This window comes from Suricata suricatta, chromosome 17 (genome assembly GCF_006229205.1).
Source record: "Suricata suricatta isolate VVHF042 chromosome 17, meerkat_22Aug2017_6uvM2_HiC, whole genome shotgun sequence".
In the NCBI taxonomy this organism is placed as follows: Eukaryota; Metazoa; Chordata; class Mammalia; order Carnivora; family Herpestidae; genus Suricata; species Suricata suricatta.
This window is the reverse complement of record NC_043716.1, coordinates 44,640,984-44,667,434: the sequence shown is the minus strand read 5'-3', so window position 1 is coordinate 44,667,434 and position 26,451 is coordinate 44,640,984. Positions and strand designations below refer to the sequence as shown.

Below are 26,451 nucleotides of genomic sequence, written 5' to 3'. Positions count from 1 at the left end.
GTAGGTCGGGTATGCTATCCAGAGCACAGGTGGAAGGATAGTTTTGGGAAATGTTTTAAGGATATTTTGGAATGTTACTAGGATGGGAAATGTATGAAAGGACTTAATTGTATTTTTAAAAAGATACTTTGGGTTCATTGCAGAGAACTGGTTGAGGCTTGAGGTAGGGGACTGATTGGGGGGCTGGTTTTAATGGCCTAGACTAGTTGATGGTGGCCTGAACAAGAGTGGTGGCACTGGTAATAGAAGTGGACAGATGAAGGATATTTCAGAGACAGAATTGATTAGAATTGGTGTTTGCCAGGAGATGGGGAGAGGGAGGAGTAGTGAGAGCTGTTGCTGTGGAGGTTTCTGACTGGAGGAGTAGAGTGAAAAACAAGGTTGTTTATGAAAGAAAGTAAACTGGAAGAGCATATCTGGGGGAGCGGTAAATGGTGATTTTATTTGGGGGCACACTTAATTTGTGTGGATCTGACGTTCAGTAGAGAGTTAAGTTTGGGTCTTAATATTTAATATTTAGGTGTCATCAAAATGGTAAAGGTTAGGGAGAATGTATGAAATATAGCTCTTCAAATGAAACTTACTTTTTAAATTTTTTATTAAAAATTTTTTAATGTTTATTTTTGAGAGAGAGAGAGAGACAGCATGAGTGGAGGAGGGGCAGAGAGGGAGGGAGACACAGAATCCAAAGCAGGCTCCAGGCTCAGCTGTCAGCATGGAGCCCAACATGGGGCTCAAACTCATGGACCATGAGATCATGACCTGAGCCGAAGTCCGACGCCTAGCTGACTGAGACACACAGGTGCCCCTTCAAATTTATTTGAGGGGAGGAAGAGCTTTGTCAGTCTATTAAGCTGTGAATTTTCTCCTAGGAAAAATGTGAGTTCTTCACCCAAAGAAATACACATGCATATAACAGTTTACATATAATTCCCAGGTTTGCAGAGATGAGCATCTGTGCTTCTCAGGTTATAGAGTGAAAGAAGAGGATCCAGGGCAAAAGTCTGAAAAACCTCAACTTCCATGGATGGAGTATAGGAAAACGATCTGGCAAAGAGGATTTAGAATGCCTTTTATGCCTGGTGTAAAACCAGGTTAAATGTGTTAAACAGAAGCCAAAAGAAAAAACGGGTTCCAGAAGAGAGAGTGCTGGCAAATCTCCTCAGGGTTCAAGTATGATAGAGAATGAAAGATGTCCACTGGATAGATTTAGTAATTAATGTCCCCTAGGCCTTGGAAAAGCCACGTAGGGGCAATGGTGACAGAGGAAGCCAAATTGTAATAAATTGAGGCTTTAGTGGAAAGTGAAGAGGTGGAACCAGTCTAAATTTACTTCGTAGAGAATTTTTATTATGAATGGATGTTATACTTTGTCAGATGCTTTTTCTGCATCTATTTAGATGATCGTATGGTTTTTATCCTTTCCCTTATTAATGTGATTGATCACATTGACTAATTTGTGAATATTGAGCTTACCCTTGTATCCCTGAAATAAATCCCACCTGATTGTGGTGAATGCTTTTTAAAATATATTGTTGCGTTGGGTTTGAATATTTTGTTGAGGATTTTTGCATCTATATTCATCAGAGATACTGCCCTATAGTGTTGCTCTTCCTTTTTTAAAATTTAAAATTTTTTTGTTTTTATAGTGTCTTTATCTGGTTTTGGTTTTAAGTAATGCCAGCCTCATGGAATGAAAGGTTTTCTTCTTCTGTTTTTTGGAATAGTTGAGAAGAATAGGTATTAACTCTTCTTCAAATGTCTGGTGGCATTCACAGTGAAACCATCTGGTCCTGGAGTTCTGTTTGTTGAGAAGTTTTTGATTATTGATTCAATTTTTTAGTACTTGTTCTGTTCAGATTATCTCTTTCTTCCTGATTGTGTTTTGGAGGGTTCTGTGTTTCTAGGAATTTATCCATTTCTTCTAGATTGTCCAATTTGTTGGCATAAAATTTTTTTCATAATAGTCTCTTATAATCCTTTGTATTTCTGTGGCATTGGTTGTTATTTCTCCTTCATCACTTGTGATTCTATTTATTTGAGTCTTCTCTCTTTCATGATGAATCTGGTTGAAGTTTTATTCAGATATAATAATATATTTATTTTTTTCAAAGAACTTTCATTGATCTTTTCTATTGTTTTTTTTTTCAGTCTCTTTTTTATTGATTTCTGCTCTAAACTTTATTATTTCCTTTCTACAGGCTTTGGGCTTTGTTCTTCTTTTTATGGTTTTCTTTATGTATAAAGTTAGGTTGTTTATATTTCTTGTTTCTTGAGGTAGGCCTGTTTTGCTATAAACTTCCCTCTTAGAACAGCTTTTGCTACATCTCAGAGATTTTGGATCATTATGTTTTCACTTTCATTTATTATTTCCTCTTTGATTTTTGGGTTGACCCATTCATTGTTTAGTAGCATGTTACTTAGTCTCCATATGTTTGTGTTCGTTCCAGATTTTTTCTTGTTTGATTTCTATTGTAAAATGCATATGATTTCAGTTATTTTGAATTTATCGAGACTTGTGGCCTAATCTCTGGTCTATGCTGGAGAAAATTCGATGTGTACTTGAAAAGAATGTGTATTTTGTGGATTTTGGATGGAATGTTCTGTATATATGTGTTAGGTCCATCTGGTCCTGAGGCGGGGGTGGGAGGAATATTAAGAGCTTTTCCTCTAAGATCAGGAATAAGACACGGGTGTCCACTTTTATTCAACATAGCACTGGAAGTCCTAGCTGCAACAGTCAGACAAGAAAATGAAATAAAAGGCATCCAAGTTGGTTAGGAAAAAGTAAAACTTTGACTTTGTTTGCAGATATCATGATAACTATATATAGAAAACCTTAGAGACTCCACCAAAAAGCTAGTAGAACTGATAAATGAAGTCAGTAAATTTGTGGGTTTTTTAAAATTTATTTTTGAGAGACAGAGAGACAGCACGAGCAGGGGAGTGTCAGAGAGAGAGGAGACACAGAATCTGAAGCAGGCTCCAGGCTCTGTGCTAGCTGTCAGCACAGAGCCTGACACAGGGCTCGAACCCACGAACCATGAGATCATGACCTGAGCTGAAGCTGGACGCTTAACTGACTGAGCCACCCAGGTGCCCCTGAAGTCAATAAATTTGTAGGATACAAAATCAATATACAGATATCTGTTGCATTTTTATAAAAATTTTTAATGTTTATTTACTTTTGAGAGAGAAAGTACATGCGAGCAGGGGAGGAGCAGAGAAAGAGGGAGACAGAGGATCCACAGCGGGCTCTGTGCTGACAGCAGAGAGCCTGATTGGGGCTTGAACTCATGAACGGTGAAATCATGACCTGAGTAAAAGTTGGATGTTTAATTGACTGAGCCACCCAGGCACCCCTTAAGTAGTTTTATTATGAAGGAGGAGAAATAGGATGGTGTCTGTAGGGTGAATATGTTTAAATTCTGAAGAGGCCATCAGTAGAGCAGATGGGAGACCAGGTCCCTGAGAAAGTGGTGGATTGGATATGAACTCTAGAACACAGGGGGAAGGACAGTGTGAGACAGGAGGGTGGATATTATAAGCAGAAGGAAGACAAAAAGAACTGGGTATCAAAACATAACTTTGTAGGATTAGAGATAAGAAGTTGGAGAATTTGTATATATTTTCAGTTTCTTGAAAGTAGGATGTGAAGTCAGTTCACTTCTGGAATCATAGGATGGTTTAAAAAAATAATTTCCTCAGCAGTACTGAAGATTATAGTTTGGATTCATATATGTGTTGTATATGTATTGACTGAGTATTCTATATGGTTTATGATGATGATGAAGGTTTAGAGAGAAGTTCTTCTAAATCCAATTTATGATTTGGTTTTCTTAGTTATGGTCCTTAATTTTTATGTTTGAGTTTTTGTATTTTTAAAAGTAAAACTGTTTTTAAGTCAGGCCTAAATGACTCTATCTGACTAAATGATTTCACTATCTTGTGCTTACTTAATAATTTTATTCATTTACCAATGGCCTCTTTTTTTTTTTAAGTTTGTTTATTTTGAGAAAGAGAACAAGAATGCACACAAATGGGGGAGGAGCAGGGAGAGAGAAGGAGAAAGAATCCGAAGCAGGCTCTGTGCTGTCAGTACAGAGCTCAGCCTCAGGCTCCATCTCATGAACTGTGAGATCATAACCTGAGCCGAGATCAAGAGTAGGAGGCTTAATGAACTGAGCCACCCAGGCTCCCCTTTATTTGAACTTTTAAAGTGGCCAACCTTTGTTATGTTAAATGAATTTTTGTACACTAACATTCCTGACCATTTCAACTGAGTGGAAGTAGGTAGAAATTAACCAAATGTTACATTTACAGATACTTTATAAGGTATAAACCATACAGAAATTGATGTTTTCCCCTCACTTTTAACAAGTTTGAACTAAAGTTAAGTTTATGACTCTATATAAGCAATAATTTTTAAGTGATTTGTAATCACAAATTACAAAATTTACCCTTTTCTTTTTTTCTTTCTTTTGCATTTATTTATTATTGAGAAACAGATAGAGACAGAGCATGAACGGGGTAGTGGTAGAGAGAGAAGGAGACACGGAATCCGAAGCAGGCTCCGGATCCTGAGCAAACTGTCAGCACAGTGCCCAACGCGGGGCCTGAACCCGTGAACTATGAGATCATGACCCGAACTGAAATCAGTGGTTCAACCGACTGAGCCACCCAGGCACCTCAAAATTCACCCTTTTAGAATGTGCAATTCTGTGCTTGCTTCAGCAGCACATATGCAAGAATGTGTTTTAAACACTTTTTAAAAATGATTATTATTTTGAGAGAGAGAAAAACACAGAGTGCGAGCAGGGGAGGGGCAGAGAGATAGGGAGACACAGAATACGAAGCAGGCTTCAGGCTCTGAGCTGTCAGGACAGAGCCTGATGCAGGGCTTGAACCCATGAACCACGAGATCATGACCTGAACTGAAGTCTGCTGCTTAACCGACTGAGCCACCAAGGCACCCCCAATTCAGTGGTCTTAATATATTCATAAGGTTGTGCATCCATCACCTTAAAAGTAATAATTTAATGCAAGGTAATCCAGAGAATGTGGATTTGGGATATCTAGCTCAATATATTAACTGTTAATTTTTGGTAGATATAGTAATCTGTCTTCTCATTGAGGTGATGTTTTAGAAGAAGGTGATTTATCTCTCCTGTAAAATATCTGTGGAGTTAGATGGAGACTAAATAACATTATTAAGAACAATCTCATCTATATCAAGAAAGCTTTATTTTATTTATTATTTTCAGTATGAAATTATCTTATTAAAAACATATATATACCAACCCGAATTTGCTTTTTTTTTCATGGAACTATTTTCCCCTTTTCACCAAGCTGCTCTGAGATAAATCTTGATGGAAGATTGATTCGAAGTTGGTCCTTATAAGAATACCAGATTTATAAACTTTCTGGCTGTCAGCTGTTACTAATGATCATTGCTAAGGTTGCAGCCCTGGCTCAGCTGTCTTTTGCTAGTCTGTAATACAGTTTGTGATCATATGTCCTACCTGCTGTAGTTAATGTTTATTATTCACTGGTGCTTTCGCTGTTTTAAAATGAACCTTTTGACAGTGCAGTCTTACCATTTTAATTCTTTCCATGTATTTTTTGTTTCTTTACAGTACTCTGTGCAAAAAACTTGGTGAAAAAGGATTTTTTCCGTAAGTAAATTAACTTTAAATCTTGTATGTTGTGTGTAGACTTTTGGATAACATTTTCAGAATTATCTGGCATTGTGATTTCTCTATTCAGAAATATACTTCATACTGTTTTATAAGTGCTTTGGTTTGGAGCCTTTTGGCAATACTGTTTTTTGTTTTTTTATTTTTTTTAGAGGATTTTGTCCCTTTTTAGTCTTTGTCCCTTTCCTTCTATTCACTCCTCCCACATGTTTGTGTGAAATGTGTATGTGTGTAGGTATGTATACGAGACATGTAAGGAATATTGAAGGTGTGCATACCACTAGGTTTCTAGAAGAGGTGGAGATTATTTTGTAAACACTTTTTTTCTTTTTCTAACATCTTATAGGAAGTTTTATTCAGGCATCTACCATTCCTTGGAAAGTAGAGAAGTCATTCAGCCTGCTTGGAATTTCCAGAGTGTAGGAAAGAAATATCTGCCACGTTCAATCATAGATGCTCTTATGTCTCGGCCTCTGAAGCAGACATTTGGTTCCCATATATACAGTCTTTTTGCCAATAAGTTGTTAGAATTTTTTGTGGCTTTATTTAGGATTAAGTTTTGTGAAGGAGGATTGGAAAGAACCCCTCACGTGTGTTTAACATCTTTACCCTGTAATATCATACTTCACTATAGCTTTAAGTTATTGAGAAAAAAGATATATATGTATATATATATATATATGTATCTTTTTTCTCAATAACATATATATGTATATGAAAAAAGATATATATATATGTATATATATACATACACACACATATATATAAGTAACTGAGTAAAAGTGATATAATTTTTAGTAAAGAACTCTAAGCCAACAAAATTTTCTATGTAAAATATTTGAAGTTTTAAATTGAGAAGATTCATTAGATTTTATTTTTTATTTATTTTAAAAATTTTATTTTAGAGCATGCACACACAAGCAGTAGAAAGGGGCAGAGAGAGAGAGAGAGAGAATGAATCAGAATCAGAATCTCAGTGTGGAACCTGGCACGGGGCTTGATCCCATGACCCTTGGATCATGGCTGTGAGTGCTAATCTAATATGATACTACTTAATTTTCAGGGGTTTCATTAAAAGAAAAAGTAAGCTCTTGATGCATTTTATTTTTTATTAATTTTGATTTTTTAAAACTTACATCCAAGTTAGTTAGCATATAGTGCAACAGTGATTTCAAGAACAGATTCCTTAATGCCCCTTACTTATTTAGCGCATCCCCCTTCCCACAACCCCTCCAGTAACCCTCTATTTGTTCTCCATAGTTGAGTCTCTTATGTTTTTGTCTCCCTCCCTGTTTTTATATTATTTTTGCTTCCCTTCCCTTATGTGCTTTTGATGCATTTTAAAATCATACTTCATTCATTTCACTTGAAGTTTTCTTCTAAAATATATAGGGTAGAATCAGAATTAAAGTTTATAAAATAACATTTTACAAACTATATATTTAGAACTTATTCTGGTTTCTGTGCTTATATGGAAAAGCAGTTAAGTAGGATGCTTTGGGACATAGTTAAGAAAGTTTTAAGCAGTCTCCAGTTTATGTGCCATGTGCTCTTACCCTACTGCATATCACAGCAGGAGAGGCCAGTGGCCTGTCTCCATGCTGCCACCAAATACTGTTTTCGCAGGCTTTTTCTGAACTACCTACTTCATCCTGTTACTAATAACCTAATAACCAGTGTATACTTTCTCTCTCTCTCTCTCTCTCTTTTTTTTTTTTTTTTTTTTTTACTGTTCTTAAGGTTGATTTGAGGTAGGATTAATAGGACTGTAAAGTGGCAAACAGGATTGGATAGGCAGGTGACAAGGAGAAAAGGAAGACAAGTGAGGAATGCACACTTACAGCTCCTTCTGCACCCTCCAAGACGTCTACTCTGGTTTTACAGACAAAATCTTCTGTTTTGTCTCCCAGCCTTCCTTCCCAAGTTCTTTTCTTTCCTCCAGAGTCTCAGGACATAGCTTCTCCAGTATAATATCCGGATATACTTGTCTCAGTTTTCCTAGGAATAGAGGAATCTCACTTTAATTTTTGGTAAACCTTGGAGAGCCAATTATTATCAGCTATATGATCTTTATCTGCCCTTGGGTTGTAAGTGGGGAAAAAAAGAAGGAAAGAAAGGACTCTTTCTTTTTTCCACTGGTGTAGCCATTAGAAATTGATAAAAATTCTTAAGAGTTGTGAGTTTGCTCCAGGGTTAAGGAAATTAGGGGAAACTGTGGTTATCTTTAAAACCCAGAATGGAAGAAACACTTGATGGCTCTGGAAAGGGAAACAGGAAAGCCAATCTTGAGGCCTTCAGAAGGCGCTCAGCCAGGGACAGATTGTCTCCTGAGTTCACAGTGGGAATGGCCTATGCTGTAGTAGACCTACGTCTGTCTTTGATCTGTTTATAAGTTGAAGGTTGCCCATATTCCAGAGAAAAAATTCTAATACTTCCTAAATCTCTTACTGAAATTTGAGAATGTGTTTGTCAGAATGTAATTATCATCGATACCAAAATGTAGTGTTTGCTTGTAATGCAGTTTAAATCATGCTGAATGAGAAAAGTAAATTTTAATATCATACATGACTATAGGCTGATGAAACATGTGTGTATTATTTAATTATAGGAAAAAATATACTGCCAAGTGCTGTCTTGTAACGTGTATAATTTGAGATAATACTCTTTATTCTGGGTATCTTCCCTTGCTGAGAAAAATTTTGCTAACTCATTTTTTGGAATTGTTTTCAAGCTTATTGGCTTTAAAGAATGTTATTTCCCTCTCCCCCAAAATTTTAGAAGGGAAAATTTCTAAACATATAAGAACACATAAGAAGTTTTATAGTGAATATCCACCATCTAGATTGTACCATTAACATGATCATGTATCTGTTTATCCATTATCTGTTTTTTAAAGAATGTTTTCATTAGCATAATTTTTTCTCTTTTATGCAATATATATTTACTTATTAAAGTTTATTTATTTTGAAAAACAGAAAGAGAACAAGTTGGGGAGGGGCAGAGAAGGGGGGGGGACAGAGGATCCGAAGCAGTGTCTGAGCTGACAGCAGAGAGCCTGATGTGGGGCTCAGACTCAGGAACCATGAGATCATGATATAAGCTGAAGTCAGGTGCTTAACTGACTGAGCCACCCAGGTGCCCCTCTTTTATGCAATATTTAAATAAAAGATTTATGTGTAAGATACTGTGTTGTTGCTGTATATAGAGTCCAGATTAAAGTCACTCAGAACCACAGTGATTGGTGAATGTCCTTTTTCTTTCCCCAGTCAAAAATAAAGCTTTATTTTCTCTGGAAAGTAACACACTTTAAGTTGAAATTTTTGTTTCATTGTTATTTGCAGCTCAAGTGCATTTGTATAGCGAGGAAGTCTTCAGCTTTAGTTATTTTTATATGACTCAGAAATGATGGGGATGATTGAGAGATTTTTAAAAATACAGAAAATATCTTAGTCACTTGATATTTACCACTAGAAGCCTCACTACAGAAAGCTTGAGAGCTTTTGATCGCATCACAGTAACTTGGCTCTCAAGGTAAATTTTTATGGAGTAATAGAAACAGGTAAGTTGAAATACAGGTATTTTTTTCGTTAGGGTATAGATCTTATATTTTGTATTATTTAACAGAAAAGAAGAGGTTGGGACTCAGGATTTCCTACTTAATTAAGGACTTGGAAGCCATGCCTAGTGTGTTTGTGTGGAAAAGTTGTTTTCCTTAGTCCTTAATTCTTTAGTTAAACAACATCTATAAGGAAAGCTAGAAATGTGATTTTTTTGTTTTTGCTTACAGACATACATATGTATGTTTGTTGAGATAGTAGAATCAAAAAAAGAATAGATTCTTGAAAATACTTAATGTTATTTAAGGTAGAGGGAAAGTATTCTTCCATTAAACATTTAAAAATGGTGGGTATTATTGAAATAATATGAATAGCAGTAAACTTCAAGAATATAGGTAAATACATCAAGACCCTAACTTCCAAGTATCTTCTTAAATACTTAAGTATTTAAGTACTTTGGTCCTCTCTGATTTGAAGTTGACAGATCACAGACTCATAGAATTGGGGAACTGACCATGTGATTTCTGCCTGGCCTTGAATCTTAGCACATTGGTATCTTGACTTAAAAAAAAATTAGCATAGATATCAAGGTGCAAAAATCTCTCCGGTTGTCTTCCCATACCAACATTTTGTTCTAGTATTTTCAGCTTTCCATAGGAAATCTATGCTGTCCCACAATGTCATTTTTGTCTCATTAACATTTTATTTAGTTCTACCTTGTAGCTTTTTTTTTCCTCCAAAAGAACTACTATTTTCATTGTTACTTAGGGCTGAAGACTGTAGTGTCATCTTGGACCCTAGTTTCTTATAAACTTGTTTCAGATCTTTCAAAGTAGCTTGTGACTTCCCTAGTTGAGGGTTTTCTCGTCTTACTCTTCATTTATTCTACTGTGTGAAAATTATCAGCTTCATAGACTGTCTCTGTACCACTCTTTCCTTCTCCCAGTCCACCCTGAAAACTGCTGATAGAAAAATAGGACACCCTATTACCTACCTGAGTCACTTTCTAATTTCTAAGCCTCTCTTACCAGCAGTATTTACTTTTACACCTTAGCACAAATGATTTGGTTAGACTCCTCAGAGCCCTTCAGATACTGTTGTACCTTTCTTGGCGATCTTTCTGTTTGTTTGTCCTTTAAAGCCCCAGTGAGTCCCATCCCCTCAAAAAACAAAAACAAAAAAAAAGAGCAAAGTCCAAAAGGAGCCTTGATTTACTATTCAAACTCCCAACTTTCTGTTTTTCTGAGCTCTTACTTGTGCTCACTGTGGAACTGGATGGTATGTAAGAGGTATACTGTACAGTAAAGTAGGTTGAGAGTGTGAAATAGAAAACCACATATAATTATGTGCATGGGTTTAAAATCTAAACTTTAGACCCTGGCTCTGTCATGTACTATTGTTGTCCTTGGATTAGTTAATTAACCCCTTTGTGCCTCAGTTTCCTCATCGATAGAATAGAGATTATAATAGCATTTACCCCACTGGATTATTGTGAGGAATAAGAGATTTAATATATGTAAAGCATTTAGAATAGTGCCTGACCTAGTGTTAAAAGTATTTTCTTTATAATTAGTACAAACACTTGTTTTTTTCTCTGGTTTCCCTCTCCCCCATGGCATTCTTAACTGTCTTAGGGCAGGGTGTTTGATTTTTTTGTTTCAGTTTTTCATCACCCCTGGTAGTTATTCAGGAAAACTTTTTGGCTAATTTGATTTCTCTGTAGCCCATATTCTTGTGTGAAAACCTATAGTCTCTTTTTTTTAAGTGCTACTACGGAGGACCTTGGGAAGGCTCTAAAAGAGCCAGAACTATTTTAAGCTTCCTGGGGTCAAAGGGCTGGGAAAGATCTAATATGAGGTAACCTCTAGGCTTTGGTAGCTTAAGCCGAGAATGTTTTGAGATAGAAACAAGAAAAACGTTGTTTTTGATATTTAATGTAGAATTAACTTTCATCTTCCTTCAAAATGGACCACTTTTCATTTATAGCTAAATGTTAAACTTTTTTTATAAAGAATGGAATAATCATTTGTAGCAAAAAGTAAGCTTTATATAATTAATGTCTATTTTCCATGTCACATTATTCTTTAATTTAAAAAAATTCTTACCCTTTTTTCACAGGACTTCCTGATCCGTTTGCTAAGGTGGTGGTTGATGGATCTGGGCAATGCCATTCTACAGATACTGTGAAGAATACACTCGATCCAAAGTGGAATCAGCATTATGACCTGTAGGTGTAAATGATTCATTCGAAATGAAACATAGAATCAGTATTATTTGATACAGTCTTTGAAAAGAATCACTGGAAATGATCTGAATTTGATGTGTGGTATAATTTGGCCTTCACAGAGGGGCACAAAACCTAATTGGAAGGTACTTTGGCTTATTGGTAGCTGGTTTTGGAAGATAAAGTGCCCGTAATAAGCCTGGGGAGAACAAATGTATATGTAGCCTAGAGCAGCCCTGTCCCGTCTTCTTTCAGTTAAATATTAATTTACTTTAGGTCAATTATGAGTATAAAACCATAAATTGTAATTGGAGTGCTCTCATAGACATTCTTTTTGCTTCTATAGGGATGGTTTCTTTCTTTCAAATTTTAATCACAGTGGTATATGCACCATTCTAAAAAGGCACATAATACTGTAATGGTTTTTTTGTTTTTAATGTTTATTATTTTTATTTTTGGGAGAGAGAGCGAGCACAAAAACAGGGGAGGGGTTGAGAGAGAGGGAGACCCAGAATTCAAAGCAGGCTCCAGGCTCTGAGCTGTCAGTGCACAGCCCAACATGGGACTTGAACCCACAAACTGTGAGATCATGAGGTGAGCTGAAGTCAGATGCTTAACTGACTAAGCCACCCAGGTGCCCCAATATTGTGAGGCTTTTAATGGGAAACTGCAGTTTGCTGCCACATTCTCTTCCTGAGTCCCATTCTCAAGGTAACTACTTAGAGTTACTTTGACTGTTGAGTCTGGTATTTTCTTCTCTTTCTAGATCTCATGCTTACTTTATACATCTCTCTATATATGGAGTGAGGAGCAGAGAGAGAGGCAGAAAGAGATTTAGTGTATGCATACTTCAGGATTATTTTTACATTTCCTACGACAGAAGAAGATTTAGCTTTTACAACTGATCTCTCTCATCCCTATTCCCACAACACCCGTGTGGCCGGCCCTTCTTTTCTCCAAGGCCTCCATTTGAACCTTTTTGGTTAAATTATTGTTCTGTATTTATATTATAATCATGCAGCTATTCATAACTGAGTCACATGGTATGCAATGATTACATTTTCTTTCTTGAACAAATTTTGTTTTTCTGGAGTTGATAACTGTCTTATTTTGCTATTTGTTCAGTTTTGTGTCTCATTAATTAATTCCCAGACTCTCCTATAGGACTGGACATTTCTGCATATATTGAAACACAAACTATTCCATTAACTTTGTATTATTCTTGGAGATCTCCCTCCTGAAACCTTTGGCCTCTTCCTCCAGACTGGCTGGTGGTCTAAGCTGGTCTGGGACCTGCTGCACAATAGTCCAGGGACTGCCTTTATCAATATATTGGGAATTTCCTTTGTCTCTTCAGCGTTCAGTGATTTCCCATATTTTGTTATTCCCTATTTTGATGAAGTCTCTCTTTCATGGTCATCTTGAGAAAGAGTACAAACATAGGGAAAATTTCTTTGAGATCTTATCAGGAAATGTACTTTATCCTTTTCAGTTGATTATAACCTTCAAGGGAAGACATGAGTTTCTCTCCAGATTGTGACTAGATTGCTCCATTGTCTTCTAGGTCTAGATCCGCACTGGAACAGAAATAATAATGTGAACCACAAATGGAAGCTTGTCTGTAATTTTAAGTTGTCTAGTAGCCACATTTTAAAAAGGTAACAGGGGCACCTGGGTGGCTCAGTTGGTTAAATGTCTGACTCTTGATTTTGGTTCAGGTCATGATCTCATGGTTTGTGAGTTCAAGCCCCACAGTGCAGAGTCTGCTTGGGATTGATTCTCTTTCTCCCCCTCTCTGCCCCTTCTTCATTGGCTCTCCCTCTCTCTTAAAATAAATAAATCAACTTAAAAGTTAATAAAAGAAAAGGTTAAGCTTAGTATATTTAATTTAGTATATCTAAAATATTCTCATTTCAACATGTAATCGAGATAAAATAATTATGGGCTTTTTAAAATAAATAAATACATAGATTTAAAAAATAAACATTTTCCAGCCAAGACGGAGATCTTAGGGGTTTGTTTTGCACTTACAGAGGCCTCAATTAGGACTAGGTTCAGATACTCAATAGCTCCATGTGGCTGGCGGCTGCCTTTTTGAACAGTGCAGTTTCAGGGTATCACCAATGGCATCCTGATTTTGGTGTTTCTTGATGATTGTTTTCCACTGGAAGATTTTGGGGTATTCTCCTTATTCCTGATAATAACATTTTTGATAATGGACTTGGTAGTATGTTACATAGTGCTGGATGCTTATTGGGACCTTTTAATCTGGATAAATCTTTTTAAAAATTAAAAAAAATTTTAATTTCAGTAGTTTTTTTTTTAATTTAAAAACTTACAGTTTATTTTTAAGAGAGAGCACAAGAGAGACTGTGCACAAGAGGGGGAGGGGCAGAGAGGGAGGGAGGGAGACACAGAATCGGAAGCAGGCTCCAGGCTCCAGGCTCGGAGCGTATCAGCACAGATCCCGATGCGGGGCTCGAACCCATGAACGTGAGATCATGACCTGAGCCAAAGTCAGAGGCCTAACCAACTGCGCCACCACAGGATTATATATTCTTGGATGCTAGGTTCTTGGAGCTGAAGAGTGTAAGAATGGTAGGCGGTCTATTGACTCTATTAACCTCTTCTTAATGTCCATGCTTTTATAATGGACTTTTACCTTCTCCCTTGCTGTGCCTTAGTGTCCCTGAGTGGAGCACTTTTCAGAGAGTTAAGGTTAGGTCTCCTGCTAGAGTTGAGGATGAACTGGGTCAGGGAGGGGATTCAGCGGGGCTTTCCATTCCTTTTCGTAATTTCACCAGTCCTTTTCTCTTAGCCCCACCATCGCTGTCAGAGTATCTTGGGCTTTTCGGTTGGGAAGATCTCAGGATGTGGTGGCAGCAGTTGTCTTGTTTCTTATCTGTTGCTCCCTGCAGGCCTCGGGGCTGCATTTCTCCAGGTTGCTAATTCTGTTATATGTTTTCGACACCTCTACCATTTTGCCAGCATATCTCATGCTGTAAACATGTTAACTGCTCTGATATCATGACTTTTAAGTCTCTGGTCTTTTAAGCTTTATGAGTTTTCTCCTTCATTCTTCATCAATTTCAGTTTTTCTTCAAAATGTTCCACTTGACTTACCTACAAAAATGAATTTTACATCTCCCGTCAAACCTTTATGCCTGACACTTCACTTATTCACTTATATACAGTTAGTTCTAGAACCCCCACCCTCACCCCCAGAGTGAAACATTGAGATCCCGAGGGGCAGTTCAGAATAAGGCTTTTTTGTCTGCCCCTCAGAGCTAGGGCTCAGTGACTCCAAGGTAGTAGGCAAATACATAGGCACTAAAAACATAGGCAGTAGAGGGAAGTGAAACTATCTGGCTCCCCCCTCTGCCACTTACTTATGTATCATTAGCTCAGTGTTTAACCCCTCGTGCATTGGTTTCCACTGATGACGACAACAATAATGCCTGCTTTAGAAGCCTGCTAGGGAGATGCAGTGAGATAACACCTGTGAGGTGCTTAGACGAGTACCTGACCGATATTTCTCAAATGTCCGATGCTTTGAGTAAATATGTTAGGTCACAACTTTTTTATTACTTGATTTGACCTGTGGTGATTTTGAATCCCAGCTGTAAGAAGCTACTCTCTGTGTAGCTGACTAAGCTTTTGAGTTCATCGGATTGTTTGAACCATCTCTTTAAGCTTCGGTCAGATTTAAATTCAGCCAGAGACCCAGGTACAACAGTGCATAAGACATAGCCTTTCAAGCTTACAGCCAAGTGGTGTATAGACACAAGTGAATAGGAAATTCTAAACAGTATGGTAAGAATATGGGGGAAGAGAAGAGTAGGGTGCCTCTGGAAATATACAGAACTTTTAAATATGAATTTAGGAGTTAAGGACAGCTTCCTAGAAAAAGTGGCATTTGGGCTTAGAATTTATGTAGGAGTTAACTTGAAAAAGGAAACGTGGGATGGCTTAAGCAAAAGCAGTCAGTGTGAACACCCAGAGGTGAAGAGCACATGACTCTGAAAGCAGTTTGGAGAGGCAGCATTGGTGAGTTCGCGTCAGGTAAGGGAGGTTTGGCATAGGGCAAGCAAAGAGAGGCAAGCAGGAACCAGGTCGTGAAAGTCCTTGAAAGCCTGTTAGTAAGTTTGAATACTCTCCTAAAAGCAGTGGAGAGCAATGAAAAAAGGTAGTAAGTGGGGAAGTGCTATAATCAGATTTATATCCAGAGTAGCCACTTGGGCTGTACTGGGGAGCTCCAGTTCCAGCACTGCAGTGTGGGGTGACCCGGTCTGGTGGAGAAAGCATTGACACAGGCGGAACAGAGGACATAGTGAATACACTGAGTACGCTGCCGGGGAGCAGCGGGCAGGGCATCGAAGGAAAAACTGCCTGCCTGGCGGCAGTGGTGGGGGCTCTAACTAAGGAGGGGAGTGTGGGAGTATAGGAACTTATGGAATTTTCCTTTTTTGGTACCTATGCCTGGTTTAAGTAGCCTATTGGTCAGCTAGGGTCTGTGGATATTTTGAGGTGTGTCGCTTCATGAGCCTGTTTGCATTACTTACTTACCTTACTCAGGTTTCCATTGGTCAAGCCTATTGCCTAAAAGCGGCCTCTATGTCACCCCCCCCACCCCCGCCCCCTCCCGGTTGACCATGACAAATAAATCTTTTGGCATTTGGGCAGAAGGTTCATCTTCAGTGTCTGCTTCATGCTAGACCTAGGGATGGGGGTGTCCCTACCTAAACCTGTTGGTCCGTTAGGGGTTCTGTGCAGTTATAGACCAGGGCATTGTATTACATTAGTGTGCTGATAGGTGATTGGAGTGAGATTCCCTGGTGGCCAGGTCCATGGGGTTTAGGGGGAGGGGACTCTCTGAGGGTATCGGCTGGAATTCTTGTTGGACCATCATTGGTATGTGGAATTGTTGGGTTCAGCAAATAGAAATGATGACTTCATATTAGAAAAGTGGTAATGTGAATGTAGATATTCTAAATATTAGTCTTATGGCCTTTAAACTTTAAATAGTATCCTTGACAAAAACTGAAATCACACTTTATTTTGTGCTCTGTTGGTTTTGGGTCACAGGCTGTGTGTGCTGACCCCTGCCTTAGATGCCTTGCTTCTACAGTCTCTCAACACAGCCACTGGAGTGACCTTGGTAAAACATATTTCAAATCTTGTTACTCCTCTGCTGCACATCTCCATTGGCTTCCTGCCTTACTTGGAGAGAAGGCCAGAGTTCATACCGGGCTGATAATGTCCTTTATGATTTGTCCCTGATTGGTTAGAGCGGGCTAACTCATCTAATAGGAACCCCACATTGTCAGTGGCTTCATACAAGAGCAATGTATTTGTATAAAAGTTCATTTGGCAGGGAGGCGATTCACTGTCTCACAATCATTCCGGGACACAAACTGACAGAAGTTGCTGTATTTTCAGTGTATGTTCTTAAGGTCTTTCTGTGCCTTGACAGCATACGGTGCTTATGCCAGTGGTGGGCTGTTCTGAGGCGCAGGGGATCAGTACTTTATCATGCGTGGAAATCAGGCGTGGGAGACTGACTTAATGTGATTTTTTTTTTCTTTTAATGGTTGGTCTGAGGTGATTTACCTGTTAAATAATTGATTCTGGTTGTAAAATTTTGACATACCATGCGGTAGATACCTACCAAGGGAGGTCTGTTTGGTCTCTTTGAAAATCGGTGCATACATGCTGAGTATTTTTGACCAAAGTTTTCCATTTGTAAGCAACAGAAAGGAAATTCAAATTGGCTTAATTTTTAAGAAGGGAATGGACTAGCTAGCATAATTAAAAATCCAGTAGGGATAGGCATGCCTTTGGCATAGCTGGACCTAAGCATGGCTTCCCTGTTTCTCATTTAAATGTTGTAGTTCTCACTTACGTGGTTTTGGCTTTTTTACCTACTAGGTAGGTGAATTTTTCTGCTATTACTGCTTTACTGAATGACACTTAAAGATCAAGGTTGCTGGACCAAAAATTTGACCACTTAGAGGCAATGAAATACAGTTAGAGTTCTACTGATATCATTATGTTATTATACTTTTGCATTTTGTTATAATACATAAAATATTATATACTTTGCGTATTATATTTTGCGTGGGATGGCACCATGTGAACAATTGGCCGTGGTAGAGCTCTGACGTGCCTGCAGGAACACGCACAGCCCAGTGTAGTAACGCTTTCCCCTGCTCTGCTTGTCTGCAGGCAGTGAAGTGAAGTCTGCAAGAGTCCTGCTCGCTCAAGGCCTGCATTCAGGAAAGAAGCAGGGGAAAAGCGTTACAATCAGCTTTTGTTCTACAGATTTTAAAACCTACCAGGTATGTCAGATTTTTGGTCTGTCAGCCTTGACAATGCCCCTTGACAACTGAGTACTCTCCGAGATGATAGGCCATGTCATTGAAATGTTTTTTAAATGTGACTGTGGTAAAAGCTCTTGTAAGATTTTTGTTCATGGAAAGAAGGATCAGAAACTCCTGTAGTGTAATTTGACACTAGCTACTAAAATAGTTTTTTTTTAACCATTAAAAATTATTAGCCAGCCTGAGAGTGGTGGATGTGATGAAGGATATATTCAAAGTTCTTTATAGATTTTACTTTTAAGGATTTAAAAATTTTTAAATTCAATCTTGTGGGATTGATTGAACTCAAAACATATTTTGCATTATCTAGCCAAACTTGGAAACATTTGTGACTTTAGACTACAAAAGCAAAAGAAAAAAGTTTACATTGACTACTTGTAGTTGCCAAGTTACTCATTCAGTTTTGTTGTTTTTTAGGTATATTGGAAAGTCTGATTCAGTTACGATCAGTGTATGGAATCACAAGAAGATCCATAAAAAACAAGGTGCTGGATTTCTTGGTTGTGTTCGACTTCTTTCCAATGCCATCAACCGCCTCAAAGACACTGGTTGTGAGTAGTTACTAATACTTTTTAAAATATAAAAATATAGCACGCACACATCAGGCTCTGTGCTGACAGCTCAGAGCCTGGAGCCTGCTTCAGATTTTGTGTTACCCTCTCTCTCTCTCTGCCCTTCCCTTGCTTGTGCTCTCTCTCATTCAAAAATAAATAAACGTTAAAAAATTTTTTTTTTGAAATTTAGGGCACCTGGGTGGCTCAGGTCAAGACCTCATGTCATGAGTCTGAGTTCCATATGAGGTGAGCTCGAGCCCCACTTGGTGTGAGCACGAGCCCTACTTCAGATGAGCCCTGCTTTCTTTCCCTCTCTCCCCTCTCCCCCCCAACTCACTTAACCCCCCCACACATACAAAAAAATATATGTATGTATGTTTTTGGGGGGAGGCAGGGATCCAAAAACTTAACTTTCTATGTATGTTTGAAACATTGGTAAAAATTCTTGGTTAAATTTAATTTATGGTTTTTATAAAGAGAATAAAATATTTAAAATATGTGAGACTTGAACTGAATCAGAACTGATACTTAGTGTACAGTAAATTTATAAGTGTTAGGAAATGTTTGATATCCAAGAGTAAAAAGAAAGGTGTCAAAGTGTATATATTTTAAAATTTCTTAGCACCCTTTTCTGGTTTTGGTGGATTAATGAGAGAAAATGAGTTTTATTTAAGTGATTAGAGTGTTTAAGGTGGCATTTAAAGGGGAATTATTAGTAAATAAGAATTATGTATAAAACTAAAAAAAGGTAAAAGTTCTAGAAAGGTAAGACATTGATTGTAAGACAGCTGTATTAACTGCTTAATTATAGCTTAGTTTTACACCAGCCTGGGCATTTAGAAGGTCAGACCAAGGTTAAGACATTAGAAATGATTTCCATATTGGATTTGCAAGTTTAATTAGCATATGTGTAATTCATGTAACCAGATGACAAGACATCTTTTTGGGGGTCTTTCTGTTGGTACATAGCTGAAGATATCTTTTTTGACAGATTTTTTGTTGTTTCTAAGAATTCTTTTCTAGTCATTCATTGTCATGGGGTTTTAGCCCAGATGTCTCTACCAAACAGAAATTCACATAGAATCTAGCTAAAGAAACTAATAAAAGAGTAAATTTTTCTTTAAATATTAGATATGTTAAGGGACGATCCCTTTTATCGTATGATACCATGGCCCAGATATATAAATATGGATATGTTTATGATACCACATTCCAGATATATCAATATTGATCTGTTAAGAAGAGAAAGGGAGAAAATTGTGCCAGTTCTGAGTCAGGGGAACCTAAGGCATCTGAAGATTTCCTGTATTTCTGAGTTGACAGGGTGGCTGACCCAAAAGGAAATAGAGGACATTGGGATGGGAAAAGGTCTAGCTAATAAAAATGAACTGTTTTATTACCCAACTCAGCAGGCGAACTGAAAACTTCATAGGCCACATGTATGACTTTATCTTTGGTTCAATTTAGCCAGCATTTATTGAACTTTCAGTGTGCCAGGTACTGTCAAAACCATGGTGGATATAAAGGCGAACAGGGCACAGGCCTGCTGGCCGAGGAGCAGCACTCATTAGGAAGACTGAACAGGAAAAGAGGAGTTGCCTTGCAGAAGTCTACTCTGCAGTTGATTTCGTAGTGTCCATTTGTTTTGCAAAGGGGAAAACGTCTATTTTTGGGCTGGAACTGTAGTTTTGGGACACAAATTTTTCTTTGTGCTGCCTGTAAATGTTTCATTGCATTCATTTACTTGACCTTTTTGATGTGCAAGAATACTTAATTTATCAAACATTTATTGAGCACCCTGTGCAGTGTTCTACCACGTAGGAGTGGAGAATACAAAGGCTAATGTATGGGCTCCTCCTTTTTATCCGTTCATGACTTCTTTAAGTAGATGGCATATATATAGCTGTAGGAGAATTCAGTTTTAAGTGCTGTGATCAAAGTAAAAGCCGCGTGCTGTGGGTGACACTGCTCCTTCCTATAACTGGCCAGGTCAGGTCTGTTCTGTAGATGAGGCAGGAGAGGACAAATGAGCTGCTCCTAAATGAGTTAGTAGAACTGCCTCAGATGCTTATCTTACAGTTTATACTTGGCTTCTTATTAGTTACTTACTTTATGTGTATGGAAGTCATTTGAAATGGTTAGATAAAAAAAATAACAGTGATAATAACTAACATTTGTTGAACATTTATATGCCAGGTACCTAAGAGTTTTAATTACCTGATTTACTCATTAAAATATATGAGGTAGGTACTACTATTATACGTGAGAAAATCAAGACTCAGAGATAAATTGTGTAAGAACAACAACTATTAAGTGACAAGCCAAAACTCAGGACAAGTGGTCTGAAATCTTTGGAGAAAAAGAAATTGCATGTTGGCAGTGTATACACCAGTGTCTTAGAGTTTTTGAAATCCAGATTTATCAGAACTCTTAAGACATTTATACTAATTATATATGCAGTTACAGATTTTAAACATTTGTTTCGTCTTTAAAATGTTATAGGCCTGATTGCCATTGGATTATGGAAACTTATCATCACTCTATCGATGGTAGCTGTGATATCAGCTTGTTTTTTAATTGCTTTTTTTTGTTGATTTGAAATAGATCAGAGGTTGGATCTATGCAAACTTGGGCCAAATGACAACGATACAGTTAGAGGACAGATAGTAGGTAAGTGTGGAATTCAAAGCTACATGAGATTGTGGCATCATTCAGACTGACCTAAACTCTGTATATCTTTTAAATCTAAGTACACTAACTATAGCTTCATTGTATTGGCTTGAATTAAATGTGTCACATAACATATTTCAAACGGTGGATCCAGGTTCCTGGCTACCTTAATTTAAAAAATTAAAAAACCCTTCAAACCATAAATTATATTAAAAAAAAACAGGCTACTAATGAAAAAAAAGAGAGTCTTCTAATGTAAACAACTATTGATCCCTTAGGCATTCTTTAAAGTATGCAAATATGGTAGGGCACTAAGACAAACTTTACAGATGATCTGAAAGTTTTTAAAAAATAATCCTTAAACTGGTTTTTGAATAAGAATATTCTATTGAATTTTGTTTAATGCTTTACAGTTTTATAATGTGCTAATTGAAAAAACAATGAGTAAGGATAGTATAGCATCGATTGGAAAAGGGGAGAAGTTATTACCTTACTCATAAGGCGCTTAATGGTCTATCTTGAACTGACTCAGAGAAAGAGCTTAATGTAACATTTTCTGAGACATAAGAATTGATGGATTGAGCTTTGACCAAGATACATAGTGTGGTAGAGGTGCCCAAGAGGCTCAGTTGGTTAACTGTCCGACTTTGGCTCAGGTCATGATCTCATGGCCTGTGGGTTTGAGCCCTGCACTGGGCTCTGTGCTGATAGCTCAGAGCCTGGAGCCTGCTTTGGAATCTCTTTCCCTCTCTTTCTGCCCCTCCCTTGCTCACATTCTGTGTGTCTTTCTTTCAAAAATAAACATTTAAAAAAAAAAGATACATAGCATGGTAGGACACGGAGATGGGCTCCTTTGAGGCTTCTTAAAAAAAATAAAATGCAAATAGAATCCTACCACTTCACTACAGAGCAGAATTTAGGGTAAGTTGATTATTGCATTATGAACCTATCAGAGGTTTCAGTTAACTGAAATTACTTTTGAAGGGCTTCATTTTCCCAGGAAGTTAATTGGGTTCGTAGTTAGTGAGTTGTCAGAGTAGCAATCTAACAAAGCCCTGTTGTAGTTATCCCAGGGGACTATCTACACTACAGCCTTAGTGAGAATTCCTGTCATTCTCAGATTGAGAAGGGAGTAAAAACACTCAAAAATAAATACTGGCATCTAAGACTTTAAATATGATTGTTTATGGAGGTTCCTCAAAAAATTAACAATAGAACTGTCCTATGACCCAGCAGTAGCACTGCTAGGGATCTACCCAAGGGATACAGAAGTTCTGACGCATAGGGGCACATGTACCACAATGTTCATAGCAGCACTGTCAACAATAGCCAAATTATGGAAAGAGCCTAAATGTCCATCACCTGATGAATGGATCAAGAAGATGTGGTTTATATATACAATGGAGTATTACATGGCAATGAGAAAGAATGAAATCTGGCCATTTGTAGCAAAGTGGATGGACCTTGATGGTGTCATGCTAAGTGAACTAAGTCAGGCAGAGAAGGACAGATACCATATGTTTTCACTCATAGGTCCAACAGGAGAAACTTAACAAAGGACCATGGGGAGGGGAAGGGGGGAAAAAGAGGGAGAGGGAGGAAGGCAAATCATGAGAGACTCTTGAATACTGAAAACAAACTGGGGGCTGAAGAGGGGAGGGGGAAGGGGAAGGGGATGATAGACATGGAGGAGGGCACTTGTGGGGAAGAGCACTGGGTGTTATATGGAAACCAACTTGACAGTAAACTATAAAATATGATCTTTGTATAATTTGGCATGCTATATAATGTTTGTCAACTAATGTCTAGTAGTAACAAAATAGTTTTACTAGGTGTAAATTGGCATTTATAAAAACAGCAAAGTTTCCTTTGTCAGCAATTAGAAATCTTTGGAGTATACTGTATAAAAAAGGAATGTTTTATTTTAAAATGTGTATATTTAAATTTGAAGCTTTTGTATGAGTTTAGTTTTCATAGTAGAGGTAAGTTGGACTCAAACATTATGGTTTATGATCCTGCCATTTAAAAACACAGTGAGTTCTAGTTCTTGCTGAATTCGACCTTTGCAAATAATTATAGGGGCGCCTGGATGGCTTGTGTGTTAAGTGTCCCAAGTCTCGATTTCAGCTCAGGTCATGATCTCACGGTTTGTAAGTTTGAGCCAAGTATTGGGCTCTGTGCTGACAGCACGGTCTGCTTGGGATTCTCTCCCTCTCTCTCTGCCCCTCCCCTGCTCCTATTCTGTCTTTCTCTGTCTCTCAAAAAAGAAAATGTTAAAAAAAGTCTCCCAATTAAGATGACTGATTCAAGGTTATATATCTTTCCCCTTACAATTAAAATTGTTAATTCTTCCCATCTCTTATGAAGTTTTCCTTTTTTTTTTTGTTATACTATAAAAATAGAGAACATAAGGAACATCCATAATATGCCATCATTGTCATTACCTTGATGTAAAAAACCTTTCCTGTTTTTTAAAATGAGAGTAAACTGTGCAGAATTTTAAATAACCTATTTTAATCTGTCCTAAATGTCTTTTGTTGTTGTTATTATTGTTGATGATGGATATATTTTTAAGGCATTTTTAAGAGTTTTTTAAATGTTTTTTAATAGTTTATTTATTTTGAAAGAGAGTGTGAGCTGGGGAGAGTCAGACAGGAGAGAGAGAATCCCAAGTAGGCTCCACACTGTCAGCCTAGAGCCTGATGCGGGGCTAGATCCTAGGAACCATGAGATCATGACCTGAGCCAAAATCAAGAGCCAGACACTTAACTGACTGAGCCACCTGGGTGCCCCTCTTTCTATAGCATTGTTAACATTGTATGGTAGTCCATGGTGGGTGAATCAATAAGGTAACCAGTTCAGTATTGCTGTTTATTTAGATGGTTTCTATGGTGTTTTAGTGTTAATGAACAGTGCTCTTATAAACATTGTATTTCTATGACTCCTTTTATATATTGCTAGAATTAGACCATTTAAACCCACTGAGAAATTGCTTAGGTGTCTTGTAATATAGCATTCAGGAGCTGAAGCTCAGGAAATCCTTAATTTTGAGCCTTAATATTCTAAACAATGCTAATGAGAAAATACATTGTCTTTACAGTGATTATATCTGGGTAAGCATTTCACTTCACTTTTCTGTATAAAAACTGGTTAATGTTTTCTAGTACAATTTTCATATAACATTTTGCTTTTATTCACTGAGGAGAGGTGTGTTACTGTGTTGTCACCTATAAATGATATTCCTATAAAGGAGTGATTTGTTAAACTTTCTGATTTTTCAAAATTTTTATAGAACTGGATGATTTCAGAATTTTGAGATCCTTCCTAGAATGAAGGGTCTTAAAATATCATACTTTATATAGTAATCTGTTTAGGAAGTTTGGCTATAGTCAGTTAAGCATCCACCTTCGGCTAAGGTCATGATCTCACGATTCACGTTGGGCTCTGCTGATGGTGTGGAACCTACTTGGGATTCTTTATCTTCCAATCTCTCAGCGGGCGTTGGTGGTATAGTGGTGAGCACAGCTGCCTTCCAATCTCTCTGTCTGTCTGTCTGTCTCTCTCACACATACACACACATACACACAAAATAAATAGATGCAAAAAAAAAATAAAAAAGGTTGGTTGTAGTCAAGTCTGCCTGTTCCTATTCTATCTTTTGGGAGAATTACCAAAAATAGAAATAAAGAATATTAGAGCAACAAGGAAGAACTTCAGGCTTCTTAGCTAACTTCCTCATGTTTAGATTGGGATTATGTAAACTTTTAGAATTTTAAGTGTTTTGTTCAAGGTCACAGTATTAAACTAGGTGTTAGAGCCTAGTCTTGCTTCCAAATTTATAGTGGTAGTTTTATACCACACTAGATAATGATGTAGGGTTTTAACTTATGGAATCTAAGTGTTGCCCTGTGGCCAGAATCCAGTGGTTTTTTTTTTTTGTTTGGTATTTTAAAGGTGGGTCAAGAAGTAAATCCAAATTAACGTGAACTTTTCCAGTTCTTCTGTATATGAATATATATACCTTTCATGTGTTCTGCCTCTCTTAAGTATAGTCGAGGGTTTGCATTGACCCATTACGATGGGCAGAAAGGATTTAGACTCCCGCCATGAACATGATAAAGCATAGAAAATCATAAAAATCTAATATCACTCCTAAAGGGTAAAAAATCTCATGGAAAAAGAAATTACAGAATTTATTGGAAGCTAAAGAATTCATTCTAAAATATTAAGATAAGCCATATATCTTTTAAATATATATTTAGAATTATAGAGAATCTTTCTAGTAATCATTCTTAGTAATTTCTTTGTTGTGTTATAGTAAGTCTTCAGTCCAGAGACCGAATAGGCACAGGAGGACAAGTTGTGGACTGCAGTCGTTTATTCGATAATGATTTACCAGATGGGTAAGCGGAAACCATTAGATAAATGTATTGATAATGTCCTTCAAATGACAGATAAGTTGGCATTCACTGTATACTTTAGAAATTTGCCGATCAGTTCCAGAATCTAGATTTTCCTTGTACTTGGAAGATTAGTGAGAAACCTTGTCAAGTCAAATTTATAAAATAAACCATGAATGAGATGTGTTAAAGTGATTTTTTAAGAGTTTTGACTAAGAGACAAATTTCTTGACAAATATAACTCTCCTGTAAAATTATGTATTTAAAAGAACACCTTTTTGATTAAATTATTCAAAGTGCTTACAAGGCATGTTAGTGCTGAATCTGAGACATTACTCCATTTAGAGGGAAGGGATAGAGATCTGTGGAGTAAAAATTACAACAGCATAGAAACATTTATTGAGTATGTGTGTGACAGATACTGTTATAAGCATTTTATGTAATACATTAGATCATTTAACTCATGCATGTGGTTTTGGAATTAGACCATCTGGATTCCAGTCCTTCCTCTTCTGTTTACAAGCTTTATGAATTTAATCAGTTCATTTAACTTCTGTAAGCATTGGTTTATATTTATTTCTAGAAGAGGATGGTGATAATAGTGTATATGCCATAAATTGAGAGGATTAAATAAGATAATTCATGTAAAGTACTTAGCACAATGTCTACATATATTAAGTGTTTAATAATATGAATAATATATAATGTATATATAAATCATTTATACACGTAAAAATGATTAGCTACTATTAGTACTTCTGCCACTACTGTTGTTACCCTCATTCATTCCACAGATTAAGAACACCTGTTCAGAGGAGTTAAGTAAACTTGCCTTAAAGGCCACATAGTGGATGGTAGACTGGAACATAGGCTTAATTAAGCCTTGATTCCAAAGCTCATGCTTTTGATAACTGCTCTCTTTGTTTGATACTAGTGCTGACACTTTTCTGACCTCATTTTTAACTTTCAA

The 26,451-nt window shown here is 37.2% G+C and overlaps 1 protein-coding gene across 1 annotated transcript in view; it reads left to right on the top strand.

The window, feature by feature from the left end:
* SMURF2 (SMAD specific E3 ubiquitin protein ligase 2) overlaps nt 1-26,451 on the top strand; it is a 67,008-nt gene that overhangs the window by 5,909 nt on the left and 34,648 nt on the right. Inside the window, exons 2-6 of the mRNA XM_029927071.1 lie at nt 5,637-5,675; nt 11,372-11,480; nt 18,275-18,408; nt 21,016-21,081; nt 25,400-25,484. Of these exons, the coding sequence (XP_029782931.1) occupies nt 5,637-5,675; nt 11,372-11,480; nt 18,275-18,408; nt 21,016-21,081; nt 25,400-25,484 (433 nt within the window). The remainder of the gene's footprint in view (nt 1-5,636; nt 5,676-11,371; nt 11,481-18,274; nt 18,409-21,015; nt 21,082-25,399; nt 25,485-26,451) is intronic.